This window comes from Oncorhynchus kisutch, linkage group LG21, assembly GCF_002021735.2.
Source record: "Oncorhynchus kisutch isolate 150728-3 linkage group LG21, Okis_V2, whole genome shotgun sequence".
Lineage (NCBI taxonomy): Eukaryota > Metazoa > Chordata > Actinopteri > Salmoniformes > Salmonidae > Oncorhynchus > Oncorhynchus kisutch.
The window spans coordinates 16,512,846-16,529,347 of NC_034194.2; the positions used below are offsets into that span (position 1 = coordinate 16,512,846).

The following is a 16,502-nucleotide window of genomic DNA, read 5'->3' on the forward strand; positions in this document are numbered from 1 at the left end:
TTGGTTTGCAACAAATTGTTTAATAGTCATACTGCAAAAAACAGTTTATTCATAGTGTGTTATCTTACTGGGATACAGTTTTGTTTAAAAAAAAAGCAGAAGTTGCTAGAGTACATTTAAGTCATACTTACAGTAGTGAATGCATACATTTTCATACTTTCCCCCCCATACTAGTCCCCCGTGAGAATCGAACCCACAACCCTGGCATTGCAACCGCCATGCTCTACCTACCGGGCTACACAGGACTGCACAGGGACTGCTGTTGACAAAACGTAGTCAAAATGTCTGAAAACATTATCACCTAAATGTCTGACAAACGTCTAGTCACAATTAAGTTAAAAACCACAGCAACCAATAAAAATCAACTTGAACAATAAACACAAGGAGAAAATCACATGACAGAAGTTCATTCTGTAAATAGAAAACCAGCTGTTTGGTCCATTATTGAAGATTAGCAGTAATAAACAGAAGAAATAACCATATTTAAAAATAGACATTTAATCCCACAGTGTGTCAAAGCATCTACACTGCCTGACTGCTGTGATAATAAGTATAATTTAGGTCCGGATTTAGGAGACCCCATCAAGGCTCAAGTGCAAACAGTGCACGGTTGGAATAAAGGAGATATTAGTGTGATTCATCGGGATGACAGTGTATTCAGTAGATTTTCAGCACGAGGCCTTACTTTGGTCCCCATTTACAGTGCAGTATAGGCCTACAAATCCAGTACTTGCAATTTCAAGTATTAGTTTCAAATATAATTCCCTCCCCCAATAGTTTTATGTGACTGTCCACTCTTGGAAAGTAGGTGTCATCATGAAAATGTTGTTTTAGTACTGGGAAGAAAGTCACTACTTTTTGTTTATCAAATACATTGATATAAACGGAACACATTTATTTTTTATTAAAATACAAAAAGGTAATAGCTGTATTCATAGTAATAAAATATCAAGGGCAGGAGTGCTTTACAGATTGGAAACAAAGGCTAAGAAGCCATTAGATAATACACATTTGTGTTGGTACTTGATGTGGCTTTGGATAGATAGGCCTACTGTTTGTCATGCTCTCCTCATCAGGTAATGTAATGTGGCCTCTGGGCCAGTGAGGGGCAGTAGAGTGCTAATCCTGGTCTGGGGAGGTTGTTTCAGGCTCTGGTCTAGCAGGTCCGCTCATGATCACTGCTCTCAGACAGGTTGTTGCTGGGGGTTTCTTGGGCACTGGCGTGGGCGGCTGAAGACAACACCTCCTCAAAACTCCCTCCACCTCCTTGGCTTCCTACCTTGGTCTGCTCCAAATCCCAAAACAACCACAAATGCATAGGCACAAACGCACACACACAAAACAACATTTTAATATAGGCTATTATCGAGAATCTGTTTGAACTCTCAGCAGGGTTGTTAGAAACACCAGAGATTACGACATCAGGATCAAATGCGCACATTCAAAGTGGAGCAATTGTTCTCCTGAGGGTAGTGTTTAACCTCAATTAGCTGAGCTGTAAAAATAGCCAAAAGTTTTCCTGAGCTAAAGGAAGTGAAGCTTAACAAGAAAGACCTCCATAATGTTTACTCCCTTATATTGAGTTTACTTAGGCCGGGATTCAATCCGATTGTTTTGTCCGCAATCGTGCCATTTAAAGGTAAATTCAGATTGAGCCGAGACATGCAGCGTTTACCGTGAATGTGTTCCTCTGCAAACCCGGGAACATTGCCTTTAATACGCGCATTGCGGACAAAGCACGCTCGGATTGAATCCCGGCCTTACTTCAACATTACGTAAATCTCTGTCATTGCTTTGACAGCAACATGTGTTATGTCTCACATTACCTTTATGTTGGAAACGGTGCTTTCAACCTTCTCCTCAAAGGACTTGAAACTGGGAGAGTTCCTAATGGGATGAAAAGCAGTTCAGTTTCATACAATACTATTACTTTAGTATACAACATGTATGTTTATATCTATCTGAGCCACCATACTGTACCTGTACTTTTGTGTACACTTATTAAAGCTTCCTGTATTTACAAGTGCTCTGCTAAAGCGGTCTGTATTTACAAGTGCTCTGCTAAAGCGGTCTGTATTTACAAGTGCTCTGCTAAAGCGGTCTGTATTTACAGTGCTCTGCTAAAGCGGTCTGTATTTACAGTGCTCTGCTAAAGCGGTCTGTATTTACAGTGCTCTGCTAAAGCGGTCTGTATTTACAGTGCTCTGCTAAAGCGGTCTGTATTTACAGTGCTCTGCTAAAGCGGTCTGTATTTACAGTGCTCTGCTAAAGCGGTCTGTATTTACAGTGCTCTGCTAAAGCGGTCTGTATTTACAGTGCTCTGCTAAAGCGGTCTGTATTTACAGTGCTCTGCTAAAGCGGTCTGTATTTACAGTGCTCTGCTAAAGCGGTCTGTATTTACAGTGCTCTGCTAAAGCGGTCTGTATTTACAGTGCTCTGCTAAAGCGGTCTGTATTTACAGTGCTCTGCTAAAGCGGTCTGTATTTACAGTGCTCTGCTAAAGCGGTCTGTATTTACAGTGCTCTGCTAAAGCGGTCTGTATTTACAGTGCTCTATTAAAGCGGTCTGTATTTACAGTGCTCTGCTAAAGCGGTCTGTATTTTCAGTGCTCTGCTAAAGCGGTCTGTATTTACAGTGCTCTATTAAAGCGGTCTGTATTTACAGTGTTCTGCTAAAGCGGTCTGTATTTACAGTGCTCTGCTAAAGCAGTCTGTATTTACAGTGCTCTGCTAAAGCTACCGTTACTTACAGTGCTCTGCTAAAGCGGTCTGTATTTACAGTGCTCTGCTAAAGCTACCGTTACTTACAGTGCTCTGTTAACAAAACACTGGGAGAAGTCCTGTATGCTCATCAGTGTTATAGAAAGGTCACTTTTTCTAGTGTTACGATTCCACACGTTTATCTTTGGATAAACAGGTCAGATAGCTAGAAATGGATGAATCTTCTCCTGATGATTGCAGCAGGATATGCCAATGTTACAATGCAAGCCTGTTTCACCTATAAATTCTGAACCAATACCAATTCTACTCACAATGCTTACAAACGCTCAGCCTTAAGACAACGAGAATGGGTGGGTGGCTAAGGACTGGGATCTAGTGGAGGGTTAAGTCTATCACTACACACAAAGTAGGCTACACACAATTACCTCATAACGGGCATGCTCATTGAGTGGCGGATAGAGTAGCTGTCCCAAGAGAGCATGGCCCAGGTAAGAGAGGAGTTAAATCATTAACATGAATTTACAGACAGCAGAAATCACACACGCAATCACACACACACAGCAAGCACTCCCTCTAAGTCTACAGTAATTCAGCAGGGCAACTTTCTAGGCATTTCTATAATGTAGATTTACCCATCATCTGATTGCCTTAAAAAAAAATAGATAGATATTTTAGAGGAATCTAATGGCTTATTGTAATATGATATATGTTCTTAGACAACTGTCATATCGTATCGATGACTCATTCATGTGTATATGACTAACATCTTCTACAGAGAACTAGCAATGCTACATCCACAGAAGGTACAAAAGAGAAAGACAAATTATCTAAAAACTAACTATACTGAACCGCCCACAAGTAAAACATGCTATGGTCAACAACAGTCAAAGTCATGCATGCCTACTGGTCAGTGTGCTACAGATCTGAGGAGTTCACTATGAGGTTTGCGTGTATACACATTCACACTAGGTTATGATGTGACTGCACTGGAACTAACTGTGTGTCTGACTAAATCAAATCAAGGGATCCCTGGAATTGATCCCATTCAGTTGGTAGTCATCTTACCATTATATCTTAAATCCCACTCATATTTACGTAAACAATGGCCTTTGTCCGTCTTCTGACTAGTTTCACTGCAGTCACGCATATCTGACTCTAAATCAGAGGTATAATACAACCAATAACACTAAAACACAATTTCTTACCCAAGTGAATTTGATCTTTGGATGCATAGAAAAGGATGAAGAAACAAAGAGACATTTAAGACATTTGTCCTGACATTATCGAGTGTCCTACCAACACTTTACATTAGGCTACTTAATTTTGGAATCATGACAGAGTTTAATCGAACTTCTATTCAAGAAAAGCCAAATTCAAAGATCCAGCGCGGGAACACACTTCAAACACACAGTTAACCAATCATTAAATCATCAAAGCTCTGGTTATCATGCCATATACTGTATATACTGTATCCTTACAGTACTGTATACACTATGCATTATAATGCAAACAACCTGCAGTCTGTAAGTGTAAGGGAGTCACCCAAGTAAAGCCCACAGCAAACTTCACCCCCAGGCAACATACTGTACCTTGCTCTCCATGGTTCCTCATAGCTAAATGTTTGGTTTAGCATATTTCAACCAATGCAAGTCAGCCAGGGCACCCCTTTTTTATTTTTGTATTTCACTGGGCAACATAGTGAACACGGTTCATGAAAATAACGTGTTCTACTGTATTTTCAATTCACACGAATAGTCCACACAGGGACAAACTCATTTGCATGCACACACACATGCACACTAGGTGGCATACCTTCTGGGATACATTAACTCAAGGCCAAACATGCTGCAATACACAAAGGAATATCTATTTGTCTCTCTGGATCATTGTTCAACGTGATTTTATACATAACGTTGGTTGGTTAATACACTATTATAAACCTGCGGTGGTGAGTCTTTTGTTATTATCATGCAATAATGATGACGAAGACAAAGACTCTGACACGTCTACAACACACACTAAATGACATGGACAGGCATAACAGTAAATCACAGTTTTTCTTTGTCATGGCTAGTCTGAGTATTGTATTACTAGTGAACCCGGGGCCAGCTGTCTATGATATGATAGCTCCCCAGTGGCTGTGTGTGCCCCTGCAAAGCAAGCATACAGGCCAGCAATGGATCTCCATTGTGCCACCCTGCCCAGTCAGAACTCTGGGTCTTCAAGGCAGAGAGTGGTCAGCAGACACCCAGAGGGTTACTGACCCCCCTCCCCACTCCACCCCAGGCCCGCATCCAATCTGGCCTGCAGAAAGCTGCTTACTCTGGGCTTATGCAACACAAACATGCCCCCTGCAACAGACTGTCTGGGTCAACCCCAGCAACAATTAGGATTGGGCACACGACAGACTGGCTGCAGAAAAGTGGAGATGAGGGAGGAGGGTGGTCATTCTGACTGGAGGCCACCTTGTATTCTGTCTCAATAGCTGTAGGCTAAAAGATGTAGTCGTAGTGTAAGGCTTCAGTTGATTGGATATGAAAGATGTTGATGTTGTTGTGTGGTTGCTATAGGCACCAGTGACACCGTACCTCATATCCCCAAACTTCCTGCTGATGGCTGTTCCCAATGTGGTGAAAGCTGCTGACGTTTTCTGCCCTGCCGTGCTCAACGTCTCAGACGTCTTTTTGTACCTGGACAAATGAAAAGACAAGACCGTGATTATCAAAAACAGACAGGACACCACAGGACAGCCACACTTGTTTTCTTCCTGTCCCTGTCCGGAGCACTGTTCACTCCACACACACGGATTAGTTTCATAGTCAGAGCCAGAGCCAGGGTGTAACTGATACTCCAGCTCAGTATCACAATCAGTCAGGGATTCATACATCTATAAAAACAGGATGAGGGGAGCATGGCACAGATAACAAAGACTCAGTGTTTCCCCATGTTTTAACTCCTATTGATGCTACAAAATCTCTGGGAAACAGAGGGGCGCATCGCTTTGATTATTTGTACAGCTTATACCACTGTTAGGGCACTGGCCTACAAAGAGAAGCCATTGATTTTCCTCTTTATTTTCTAGTTCTAAAAGCCTGCTAGTCTGCAGAGTGCCTGGCTTCCAACCTCTCACATCCCCAGCCCCTAGAGCCCGATTACCTCTCAGTGCATTACACACAGACTGCATGGAAACCTAAGAAACTCCTGCACTTCCCTGAGCACCAGCCCATGCCATCACCTTATCGGATTTGAGTCCTTCTATTTCAAGACAAAGAGCTTACTGCATTTGTGAGATGCATTAAGTGCAATGTGTTAATCTGGCTAACGCTTTTGCTGTGGGAGGTAATTCTGAGAAGAATGTGGTCCGCCGGCTCACTTAGGTACTGAGTCTAACTAGTGTGGCGCCTGAAGTGAGAAATACTAGAGAGAGAGAGGAGAGGGAAAAGAAGAGAGAGAAGAAGCCAGAGAGAGAAAGAGAAATATTGTCACCTAACATCAACTGATGCCAACAACAAACCACACTGACAATAGATACAGCTCGGCCGTTATGACGGAGTTGCTCACCTCCTTTACACTTGGCCCGGTTGCCTTGGTTTTGCATTGGTGTCGAGACTGGAGATTGAGGAAGTGTGTCGTGGCATTTACATAGTGGAGGCCCATTCTTCTCCTCTCCCTCCAGCCAATGAGCTCTCAGCACCACCAGATCTGCTTGACCCTAGCGGTTTGCAGTTCCACCTCACCATGGTAACGGTGATTGGAGAAGGGTGCTCTGCCCATTTGAGCGCCTAGTTAAAGCGTGACTCTGGTAACTGAATAGCTAGGGATATACAAGGCCAGTCTGCAGACGCAGGCAGAGACGGAGGACTGAAATCTAGGCCTATTGTATTGCTGTTCACTGAAAATGTCTATACATACAGTACTGACCTATATGAGCCTGAAGCTGCTGCTTGTTTTTACTGGCTTGCCCCCGTGGATAGATGTGTCCTGGGCCAGGCAGCCAGCACTGTGCTGCTTTAGATGTCACATCACCATTAGGCCGCTTGCTCCCTGTCATTATCTGCCTCAATGAGCCCGATCAGACCGGATCCATACATTAATCACTCTGTGACGCCCATAAAGACAATCTCTGGTGACAGGAGCAAAACATCTAGAGGGCGCGAATGCTATTTCTCGCTTTCCTTCCCAAATGCCAAACGTAGGCACTGTCTCTGAGACAGCCTTTGGATGGCAACAATAGGAGTCTAGTTGAGATTCCCCCTCCCCCTGGCTTCATGCACGCCGGCGTGTAACATATTTGATACCTGCCACTCAAGCGTAATACACACAGCGAACGATGTTGGGTACTCACGCAGTGGAAGTCTGCATGTCATACCAGCTCCTGTTGAAGTTCTGTTTGAGCTCACTGAGTGGTGTTATCCCCAGTTTGGCTTTGAGGTCTGAGTGGTGCTTCTCTTTGGAGGCCAACACTTGTCTCAGGGTGGAGATTTCTTCCTCTAACTAGAGGCATAAACATAGAAAGAGAGGAGAGAGCGAGAGAAATAAAGACATGAGAGATATAGAGTAAGAGAGTGATGCTAATTTCCCCTAGGGCTTAAGTATTCCAAATGAATTATCCATAAAGCAAATAAGGTAACACATGGACAAAATGTGTTATATCCCACTCCTTATCAGCAAATAAAGTATATTTATTCGATGAAGCTTACTATACTACAAATGGCTACAAAAGGCAATTTCAGCTACATATACGTGTTGGTAATATAACTATAATAATATAGTGGTAAATTGAGGGAACTGAAGTACAGAACACTGGCTCTTCCTTAAAACACAGTATAGTGTATTTGGCCTGAGGTCAACACCAGGGGAAACAACAGTGATGAAGAGTAACAACTGTAAATCCTAATTGATGCCGACTCATATTATGCAAAAAAGCTCTGCTGCAAGAGCTGCCAAGATTTACATAACTCATAATGCCCTCTACTTCCGCTCCTATTTCCAGTTAATATCTCTCTCCCATGGTCCAACACAGTTTCCCTATGTGAGAGAGATCAGTGTACCAACTTCTTAACCATCTCTCCCCTCTAAGGTTGAACAGAATGTATCTATCTCCAAGACAGCGCTTCCTGAATCCAACTCGATCAACATGCCAAGCTAAACATTGAAAAACAGAGCGGTGAAAAGTGCTGACGAGAGGGACTACCTTAGTGAGTTCACTCAATATTTCCTCCCTCTCCTCATCGGTCACAGTGTTGTAGAGGTCCACTTCTGACACCATTTCTTCATCTACTTCTGTTAGAGGCTCTGGGTCCAGCAAACCTGAGGAGAAAGACGATTAAACACAAAACAACCCCCAAAAGATAGAACACTTCAGACTTACAGTACCACTCAGTCAAGGGTTATTCTTTATTTTTTACATTGTAGAATAACAGTGAAGAAATCAAAACTATGAAATAACACATATGGAATCATGTAGTAACCATTCTCTCCACCAGCTTCATGAGGTAGTCACCTGGAATGCATTTAAATTAACAGGTGTGCCATGTTAAAAGTTAGTTTGAGGATTTTATTTCCTAATTAATGCATTTGAGCCAATCAGTTGTGCTGTGACAAGGAGGGGTGGTTTACAGAAGATAGGACTATTTGGTAAAAGACCAAGTCAATATTATGGCAAGAATAGCTCAAATAAGCAAAGAGAAACAAACGACAGTCCATCATTACTTGAGGACACCTTTTAAAGTTCTCAAGTGCAGTCGCAAAACCCATCAAGTGCTCTGATGAAACTGGCTCTCATGTGGACCACCACAGGAAAGGAAGACCCAGAGTTACCTCTGCTGCATAGGATACGTTCATTAGAGTTACCAGCCTCAGAAATTGCAGCCCAAATAAATGCTTCAGAGTTCAAGTAACAGACATCTCAACATCAACTGCTCAGAGGAGACTGCGTGAATCAGACCTTCATGGTCGAATTCCTGCAAAGAAACCAATACTAAAAGGACACCAATAATAAGAAGAGACTTGCTTGGGTCAAGAAACACGAGCAAAGGACATCAGACCGGTGGAAATATGTCCTTTGGTCTGATGAGTCCAAATTTGAGATATTTGGTTCCAACCGCAGTGTATTTGTGAGACGTAGAGTAGGTCAAAGGATGATCTCCGCATGTGTGGTTCCCACCGTGAAGCATGGAGGAGGAGGTGTGATGGTGCTTTGCTGGTGACTGTCTGATTTATTTAGAATTCAAGGCACACTTAACCAGCATGGCTACCACGGCATTGTGCAGCGATACACCATCCCATTTGTTTTTCAACAAGACAATGACCCAACACACCTCCAGGCTGTGTAAGGGCTATTTGATCAAGAAGGAGAGTAATGGAGTGCTGCATCAGATGACCTGGCCTCCACAATCACCTGACCTCAACCCAATTGAGATGGTTTGGGATGAGTTGGACCGCAGAGTGAAGGAAAAGCAGCCAACAAGTGCTCAGCATATGTGGGAACTCCTTCAAGACTGTTGGAAAAGCATTTCAGGTGAAGCTGGTTGAAAGAATACCAATAGTGTGCAAAGCTGGCATCAAAGCAGGGTGGCTACATTGAAGAATCTCAAATATAAAATAGATTTAGATTTGTTTAACCCTTTTTTGGTTATTACATGATTCCATATGTGTTATTTCATAGTTTTGATGTCTTCACTATTATTCTACAATTTAGAAAATAATAAAAATAAAGAAAAAAAACCTTGAATGAGTAGGTGTGTCCAAACCTTTGACTGGTACTGTACATATACACTGAGTGTACAAACATTTTCCTAATATTGAGTTGCACCCCCTTTTGCCCTCAGAAAAAACTCAATTTGTCAGGCATGGTCTTGAAAAGTCTCCACAGGGATGTTGGCCCATGTTGACTCTATTGCTTCCAACAGTTGTGTTAAGTAGGCTGGATGTTGTTTGGGTGGTGAACCATTCTTAATACACACGGGAAACTGTTAAGTGTGAAAAACCCAGCAGCTCTGCAGTTCTTGACACATTCAAACCGGTGCACCTGACACCTTCTACCTTACCCCGTTCAAAGGCACTTAAATATTTTGTCTTGCCCATTCACCCTCTGAATGGCACACATACACAATCCATGTCTCAAAGCTTACAAATCCTTCTTTAACTTGTCTCCTCCCCTTCATGGACACTGATTGAAGTGGATTTAACAAGTGACATCAATAAGGGATTATACCTTCCCCCTGGTCAGTCTGTCATGGAAAGAGGAGGAGTTCCTAATGTTTTGTACACTCACTGTATAGTGGAGAGACAATCACATAAAGTATGTTATTGCAAATAACAGAAGAAACTCAGGCACCCATTCAAATCGTCTAACTCGAAGAGATGATTCAGGCTACGGCAAGACATACCCCCCAATCTGTTGCCATCGTAACACGACCACAGTACGGACCGATTTAACCTGAACGCCACACTCCATCACTGTGACAATGGCAATATTCCCACACGTTTAACAACCACCTTTAGAGACACCGACTGTAATTATCTACACTCGAGCTTCCATTTCCAATCCTCTGTTTATTTTTATACATGTAAAGCTAAGATATATTCTGGATAGTTTAAAGAAAAGTCATGCTTATCCCCTTCCATAAGGCCACCAGTTGTCTGCTAGAGTAACCGTCCTGTATGTTGTCTCTACTTAAAACATTCATTAATCAATGTGTATGACTAAATAGGAGCACAAATCTATAGCTTTTTTATTACATTTTTTTCATTTTCTTATATGATTTGATATATATTAAAAAAATATTCAGGGGGAATATCTATTGCTTATGGAACCTAATGATGATCTAATTACATGACAATGTGTGTGTGTATGTGTTCGTGCATGCATGCGTGCATGTGTTTCCAGTTACAATACAAGCTAAAACAGACAAACAACTTCCTGGTATGTGAAGCACTGAGTGTCTGATCAATATCTGACTGATGAAGTAATGGCCAAAGCCCCGGCATGGTGTACCCTCAGCAGATTAAATCAGCCATTAATAAAGTGAATTTGAACTCAAATTGGGAGTATAGCTTTACCCAATTTCTGCCTAATTTTGTGTAACTTCAAATGTCTGTCCCTACAACCATTAGTCTCTTATAACTGCATAATATAATATTCCAGTAAAGAGACTCTGGCTTTAAATTCTATACTAGGCTACAGTAATACAACTGGGTGAAAGGCTCTGAGCTTATGATACTATTTCAATCACCAGCAACATAAAGCCAGGACATAATAACATATTATAAACTTGGTGGTTCGAGCCCTGAATGCTGATTGGCTAACAGCCGTGGTATATTAGACCATAATAAACGGGTATAACAAAACATTTACCCCCCCCCCCCCCCCCCCCCCATTATTGCTTAAATATAACATGACATCTAAACCTAAGCGATGTTACTGAGCAGGGACCAGCGTCCTAAGATGACCGTAGGTAGGGGATGTTTTTGTCAAGACAAAGAGGACAACAAACAAGCAGGAGTCACATCTTTGAGGCCTGGCCTCTCATTACATCAGCAGATGATTGGAGTGGCGTGGCACAGAGCTTGTGATGCAGTTTGGCCACATAACCCAATCACTTTCTCATCTGGAGAGGATCCCTTCGCTTGGAGCCCCACCGTGTACACAGTATACATTCTAGCACTCTTCATCACTCTCTTCTCTATTGCCATCTTGCCAGGCCTCAGTGACTCTAATAGTAGACGTATTTTAATAATAATAATAGCCTGGACTTGTCTTTTCCTACTTGCACTGTGTTGATAGCTATTTTATTGAGGAAAAATGTACTTACTACGATTGTGATATGTGGTTGTCTCACCTGGCTATCTTAAGATGAATGGACTAATTGTAAGTCACTCTGGATAGGAGCGTCTGCTAAATGACTCAAATGTAAAAGTTAATTACTCTACGACTTTATCCTATTTCTCTAGAATGGGACAATTTCAGTTTGAACAACTGTTTCTATGTTTTCACTGTGATGGGTTAAGAGTGCGTTGCCTAGCAACTTCCCATGCAAACGAGCAAGCCCAATCATCATCATTGATTGAATCCTTGTGTTGTCCATAAGACACTTCAATCCTTCAACACCAGGCTGACTCATTTTAAATGAGCAAACAATCCCCATCTTTACCTTAGAGGACCACAGACAGTATACACACACTCGTACAAAAGTGATGTTTGTGTTGCCAATGTGAGGTTCCATCCATCAGCATTGTTCCTGGGGCACTGAAAGAGGTCCCTATGATACATTAACATTGGCTCAGGTTCATTAAAAAATCTATATGGTAATCAATATCAAAGAGCATTAACAGGAAACCATGCAGGCTTGACTGGGGCGGCAGGGTAGCCTCGTGGTTAGAGCGTTGGACTAGTAAGGTTGCAAGTTCAAATCCCCGAGCTGACAAGGTACAAATCTGTCGTTCTGCCCCTGAACAGGCCGTTAACCCACTATTCCTAGGCAGTCATTGAAAATAAGAATTTGTTCTTAACTGGCTTGCCTAGTTAAATAAAGGTACATTTTTTAAATTCAGAGTGGGATGATGGGCTCGTGACTTTTCTTTTTGACAACATGTCACCTGAACATCATATTATTGGTACACCGATGACTCTAAACCTTACCCCGGGCCCCACCCCTCCCACACCTCAGTCTGATTCAATTAACCATCACATACATGGCTGAGGGAGAGAGAGAGAGAGAGACTCTGGCCAAGGAATAAACACAGAACCACACCACAATCAGTAGGGGTTCAGTAACACTACATTAACTCTCAAAAGGACACCCATCCTCGTTTTCGCTCTCTGATTTGGGAATCTATTTCAGATAATCTGCGGCCCCATCCAAGAAATGGAACTGTCACATTCCGAGTCCGGATCAGCTGGTCTGGGTTGTCTGAAGGCATTTGCCGAGTCTCGCACACGACGTTGTCCTGAAAGTAGGAGCCCCGCAGCTCAGACTGTGGCGTGACAACTCATCCGCACCCAATTCACACTCATCATACTCAGCAGCACAGGGGCCAGAGCTGGAGAAATACTCTTTTTCACATGCTAGGTTCTCAAAGGCATCATTGTTTTTACTCTACAACCCTTATCCACAGATACAGTCGTTAGCAGTGACAGCTAGCCTAGGGTTGTTCACACAAAATCAGTAATCTGCGTGGAGACCTGAGAGTAACCTAAATGCGAACTGAGAGGCCTGCCTTTCACACTGTGGCTGCTCTAGCCGTGCTAAAGTCTCTGTCATCCAAGGTAAACTATCTGGCTATAAGTGATGACATCCCAGTGGGTGTCTCAAAGAAGAAAAGCAGGTTGTCTTCCATTTTGATGACACATTTACTGATCCTCTCTCGCCTTGTACATAGTAGCACTCTCATCTCATTATGGACTATTATCACCCCTCTAACTCGACGATGTTCAATGAGTTGACTCATGCAGTAAAATGACCTGCATTCTATACTGACTAAGAAAGCAAATCCTATAGGCTTAACAAAGTGTGTCAGACTCAGCAGGCAGCAAACACCTGGAAATGTTACTGGAAATTATCCCCAGTCCCCTTACCAATAACGAGATCGCTCATAACCATGGTAAATAAAAATGTAGCATTTAGTAAATAAACAGATGAAGTTATCTGGAAATTAGTTCCCATTTTTTGCTTCTATTTCAGGCAGTCATCTTGGCCTGTTACGTCATTTCTGGCCTGGCTGTAGTAATCAGTGGGATTTTCCCCTCGGATTATCCAACTAGATTTACCAAAGTCCTTCACCTCAGCCACGCAGAATTAAGCAGTGCGATATCTAGCGAAGTCAAAGATCCCATTTCAGATAGTCCTTTGACTGCAACTTCATCAAATGGTTGCTCTCAAACGCATCGTTGGAATTAACACTGTCAGGGGTGTTTTTGTCCAATTTGTGGAGGGGCCAAAGTGTGGTGAAAGTGAGTCAATCATTCATTCATTCCCTCACAATAAAGAGACATATTTAAACATGAATCAGGGATACTGTATACTTCCACATCACGTGAACATTTCTGTGAAGGGCAGTCAGCTAAACAGAGAAGCAAGCATACCTGTCCTGAGATGTCCTTGTCCTCTCTCTTCATTTGGTAGCAGAAACAAGGGGGAAAGATTACATTCCTTTAATGAAATTAGTAATAATTGATCAAAATAGATAGGCTTATGCTATTTTGTCCGGGGAGGTCACAAGTTCTAAACATATAGCCTATGCCTATAACATGTTCATACCAAGAGAAGAAATGCTGTAACCCAAAACATTTCTATCACATACGCAGATGAAAAAAAAAGGTCAAAATCAGAGGCGTTTCATGCTTTGCCTGATGAAGTTGACCCTTGTTAGGCAATTCATTTACAGATCCTTTGAGGTTCTATGCGTACAGGGAACATTTAGTAATTGGAAACACCACAAGACCTAAAACATTCAGCTCAAACACAGCATGCAACTGATTGCAAGAGAACTGGAGTATTCTAAAATGGGAGTCTGTCCATCTACGGAGCCAAGAAACATATCAAGAAGACATTGGCCTATTTTCTAGTTCAATTGTGCAGCATCAAGACAAATTAATGGATATAAATCCAAATCAGCACATGCTATTACAATCCTGAAAGTATAAAAAAATATGCAATTGATGCTGCACAGGTTTACTGTTCCAACGTGGGCCAGAAATACTACAGCTACTGTAATACTACCAATAACAGGGGAAGTAGTCTAGTCTACAGATCAAAGGCCTGTCACCTTCAGGTTGCAGATGCACCACAAACCCACTGGGCATAACCCACTCATCTGAATATGAGGTCTTACCCCATTCCCCTGCACCATCGCTCAGTACACTAGAGTCGCTCAGTACACTAGAGTACAACTCTGATGACGATGCATTTGATGTCCATTAGGCAATGAATGGGGTGAAATACAAAATAGTGAGTTACACATAAACACAGGAGCGCACACACACACACACGCACACAATTGGTGTATAGTGTAGGTTACAGTGTTCATTCAGGCTGACTGTAACCTGATAACCTGAGGTTGATAAAAAACAATGCCTATACCTTGTTTGAACCAGAAAGTTGATAATAATAGCCAGTATTCAACTGATTGGAATATTTGGATAATAGGGCCAACTACAAAGAAAGGCTCTTCAAAGCAGAATATCTATGGTCACAAGATTTCAATTATTTGGTCAGGTGGTCACAGTGGGAAGGGAAAATAAGTGGCCTTGAGCCAGTCATGGTTTGCAAAATATATTTGAACCGAACAGAAGGACAGAGCAATACTACATCCAAATGAACATGATGTTTTATTACCATGTTGCAATGATGTTACACATAGAGCTCGCCACCTTGTAGTCCTAAAACCGGAAAATATGTTACCTCTGGTTCTTTCAGCCATTCTTATGGAGAAAATGAACCGGGGAAAGAATAGGGTTGTGGGATAAATGTAGAAAATAAGGTCTGAGGTTAACACAGGCTTAGGAGATCTTATATGTTTTGTTCTATGATATAACAATATCTGTCAGATAAAATTATCTTTGTGAATTAGTAAGCCTTTATGTGCTTTATTAAATTACATAAATGCTTCAAAAATTTAAAAATAATAAAAAAGTGAAGAAAAATGAAGACCATCTCATTGAAAAAAAACGTATAAGATCTCCTAAACCTGTGTTTACCACAGACCTTATTTTCGACGTTTATCCCCAAACCTTACAAAAACTGCATTCATATTCCCCATAGGCTTTGTCCAACGAACCATGGCGGAGTTTAGTGCCTACAAAAAGATGGCATTACTAATGCTCTCTATTGGACAGAAATGAAACGTTAACCACGTGTTCCATTAAGTAGATGCGTCATGTGATAACTGGTCGAAAATGGCTACTCTATTGATACACTTTTGTCTTTTGAGGTAGAATTTATTAAAAGTTTACACTTAATTTCACCTACCAAGACTATCATCACATATTAAAGTTAAACTGCTTAATAAGGTTATTTATATTTTTTTAAATTAAGATTAAGGCTATCAACTATGAATTCAGTAACAACAGTTTTCGTTCATCCTCTAAATAACAAATAGGCTAAATACACAATTGAATAAATGCAACAACAAAAATCCATAATGTGTAACATATTATTATACATTTTTCGAGAGCTTGAACGCTCACTCACCCTGTTGTCTGGTCTCCATTCGAAGCAGTGTGATGCAGTTGGCTACTTGAAGTAAATATGAATTGTTCTTCTGAAACAACGCTTTAACGTAGATACAGCAGCTCAACTGCTGCACTGTCAGACGCCAATGTTTACGCCAGTTCCTTCACTGTCAATTACGGCACCGCCTCCATTGGCGGGGCTTCCAACATACACCAATGGCGGTGTGCTCAATTACTGAAACAGCGTTGTGACGTCTTCAGAGTTCAAATACTCTTTCGTGTCGAACTAGGCACATGATTTAGACTGATGATGCCAAATATGCAATATGTTGAACTATATTTCTTGACAGAAAAACTCAAATGAAATCTTAAAATACTGTCAGTTTCATGTACACTTAAATACATGATTGCCCAATGTTTCCGGTGGAGTGAAGGTCTAATGTATCCAAGTTACTTATTTAGGCTAGTTTGGGTAGTTTCATTACAGAATGCAACGACGCCACCTGCTGATACTTTGTGATTCTAGGCTTTGAGAATATCTGACCAATTTACACCCTCGTCTGTCAGAGCAGGGTACATACATCTCCTGTAGTAAATTAGTTACATGA

The 16,502-nt window shown here is 41.6% G+C and overlaps 1 protein-coding gene across 17 annotated transcripts; it reads right to left on the reverse strand.

Annotated features, from left to right (window-relative positions):
* On the reverse strand, positions 1-16,123 carry tpd52l1 (tpd52 like 1). Of its 17 annotated transcripts, none has more exons than XM_031800576.1 (11): positions 15,914-16,119; positions 14,556-14,615; positions 13,807-13,833; positions 7,915-8,030; positions 7,066-7,214; positions 5,309-5,410; positions 3,926-3,940; positions 3,353-3,367; positions 3,146-3,184; positions 1,827-1,887; positions 1-1,288 (listed from the first exon to the last, which is right to left on the reverse strand). In XM_031800576.1, exons 1-11 carry the CDS (start codon positions 15,930-15,932, stop codon positions 1,157-1,159), a joined length of 735 nt encoding a protein of 244 aa, XP_031656436.1. In that variant the 5' UTR covers positions 15,933-16,119; the 3' UTR covers positions 1-1,156. The 17 variants fall into 17 exon arrangements, 14 of the variants coding, with proteins under 14 accessions (XP_031656436.1, XP_031656437.1, XP_020310645.1 ...); XM_031800577.1 differs by having other exon boundaries at positions 1-1,285; positions 15,914-16,117; XM_020455056.2 differs by lacking the exon at positions 3,353-3,367 and having other exon boundaries at positions 1-1,285; positions 15,914-16,116.
* Between the last annotated feature and the right edge of the window lie 379 nt (positions 16,124-16,502).

Coding starts and splice junctions, on each gene's coding strand:
- tpd52l1 (XM_031800576.1), bottom strand. Junction 5,411..7,065: donor GACATGCAGACTTCCACTGC/GTGAGTACCCAA, acceptor TCATTTGTCCAG/GTACAAAAAGACGTCTGAGA. Junction 1,289..1,826: donor GCACCGTTTCCAACATAAAG/GTAATGTGAGAC, acceptor TGGGATTTGGAG/CAGACCAAGGTAGGAAGCCA.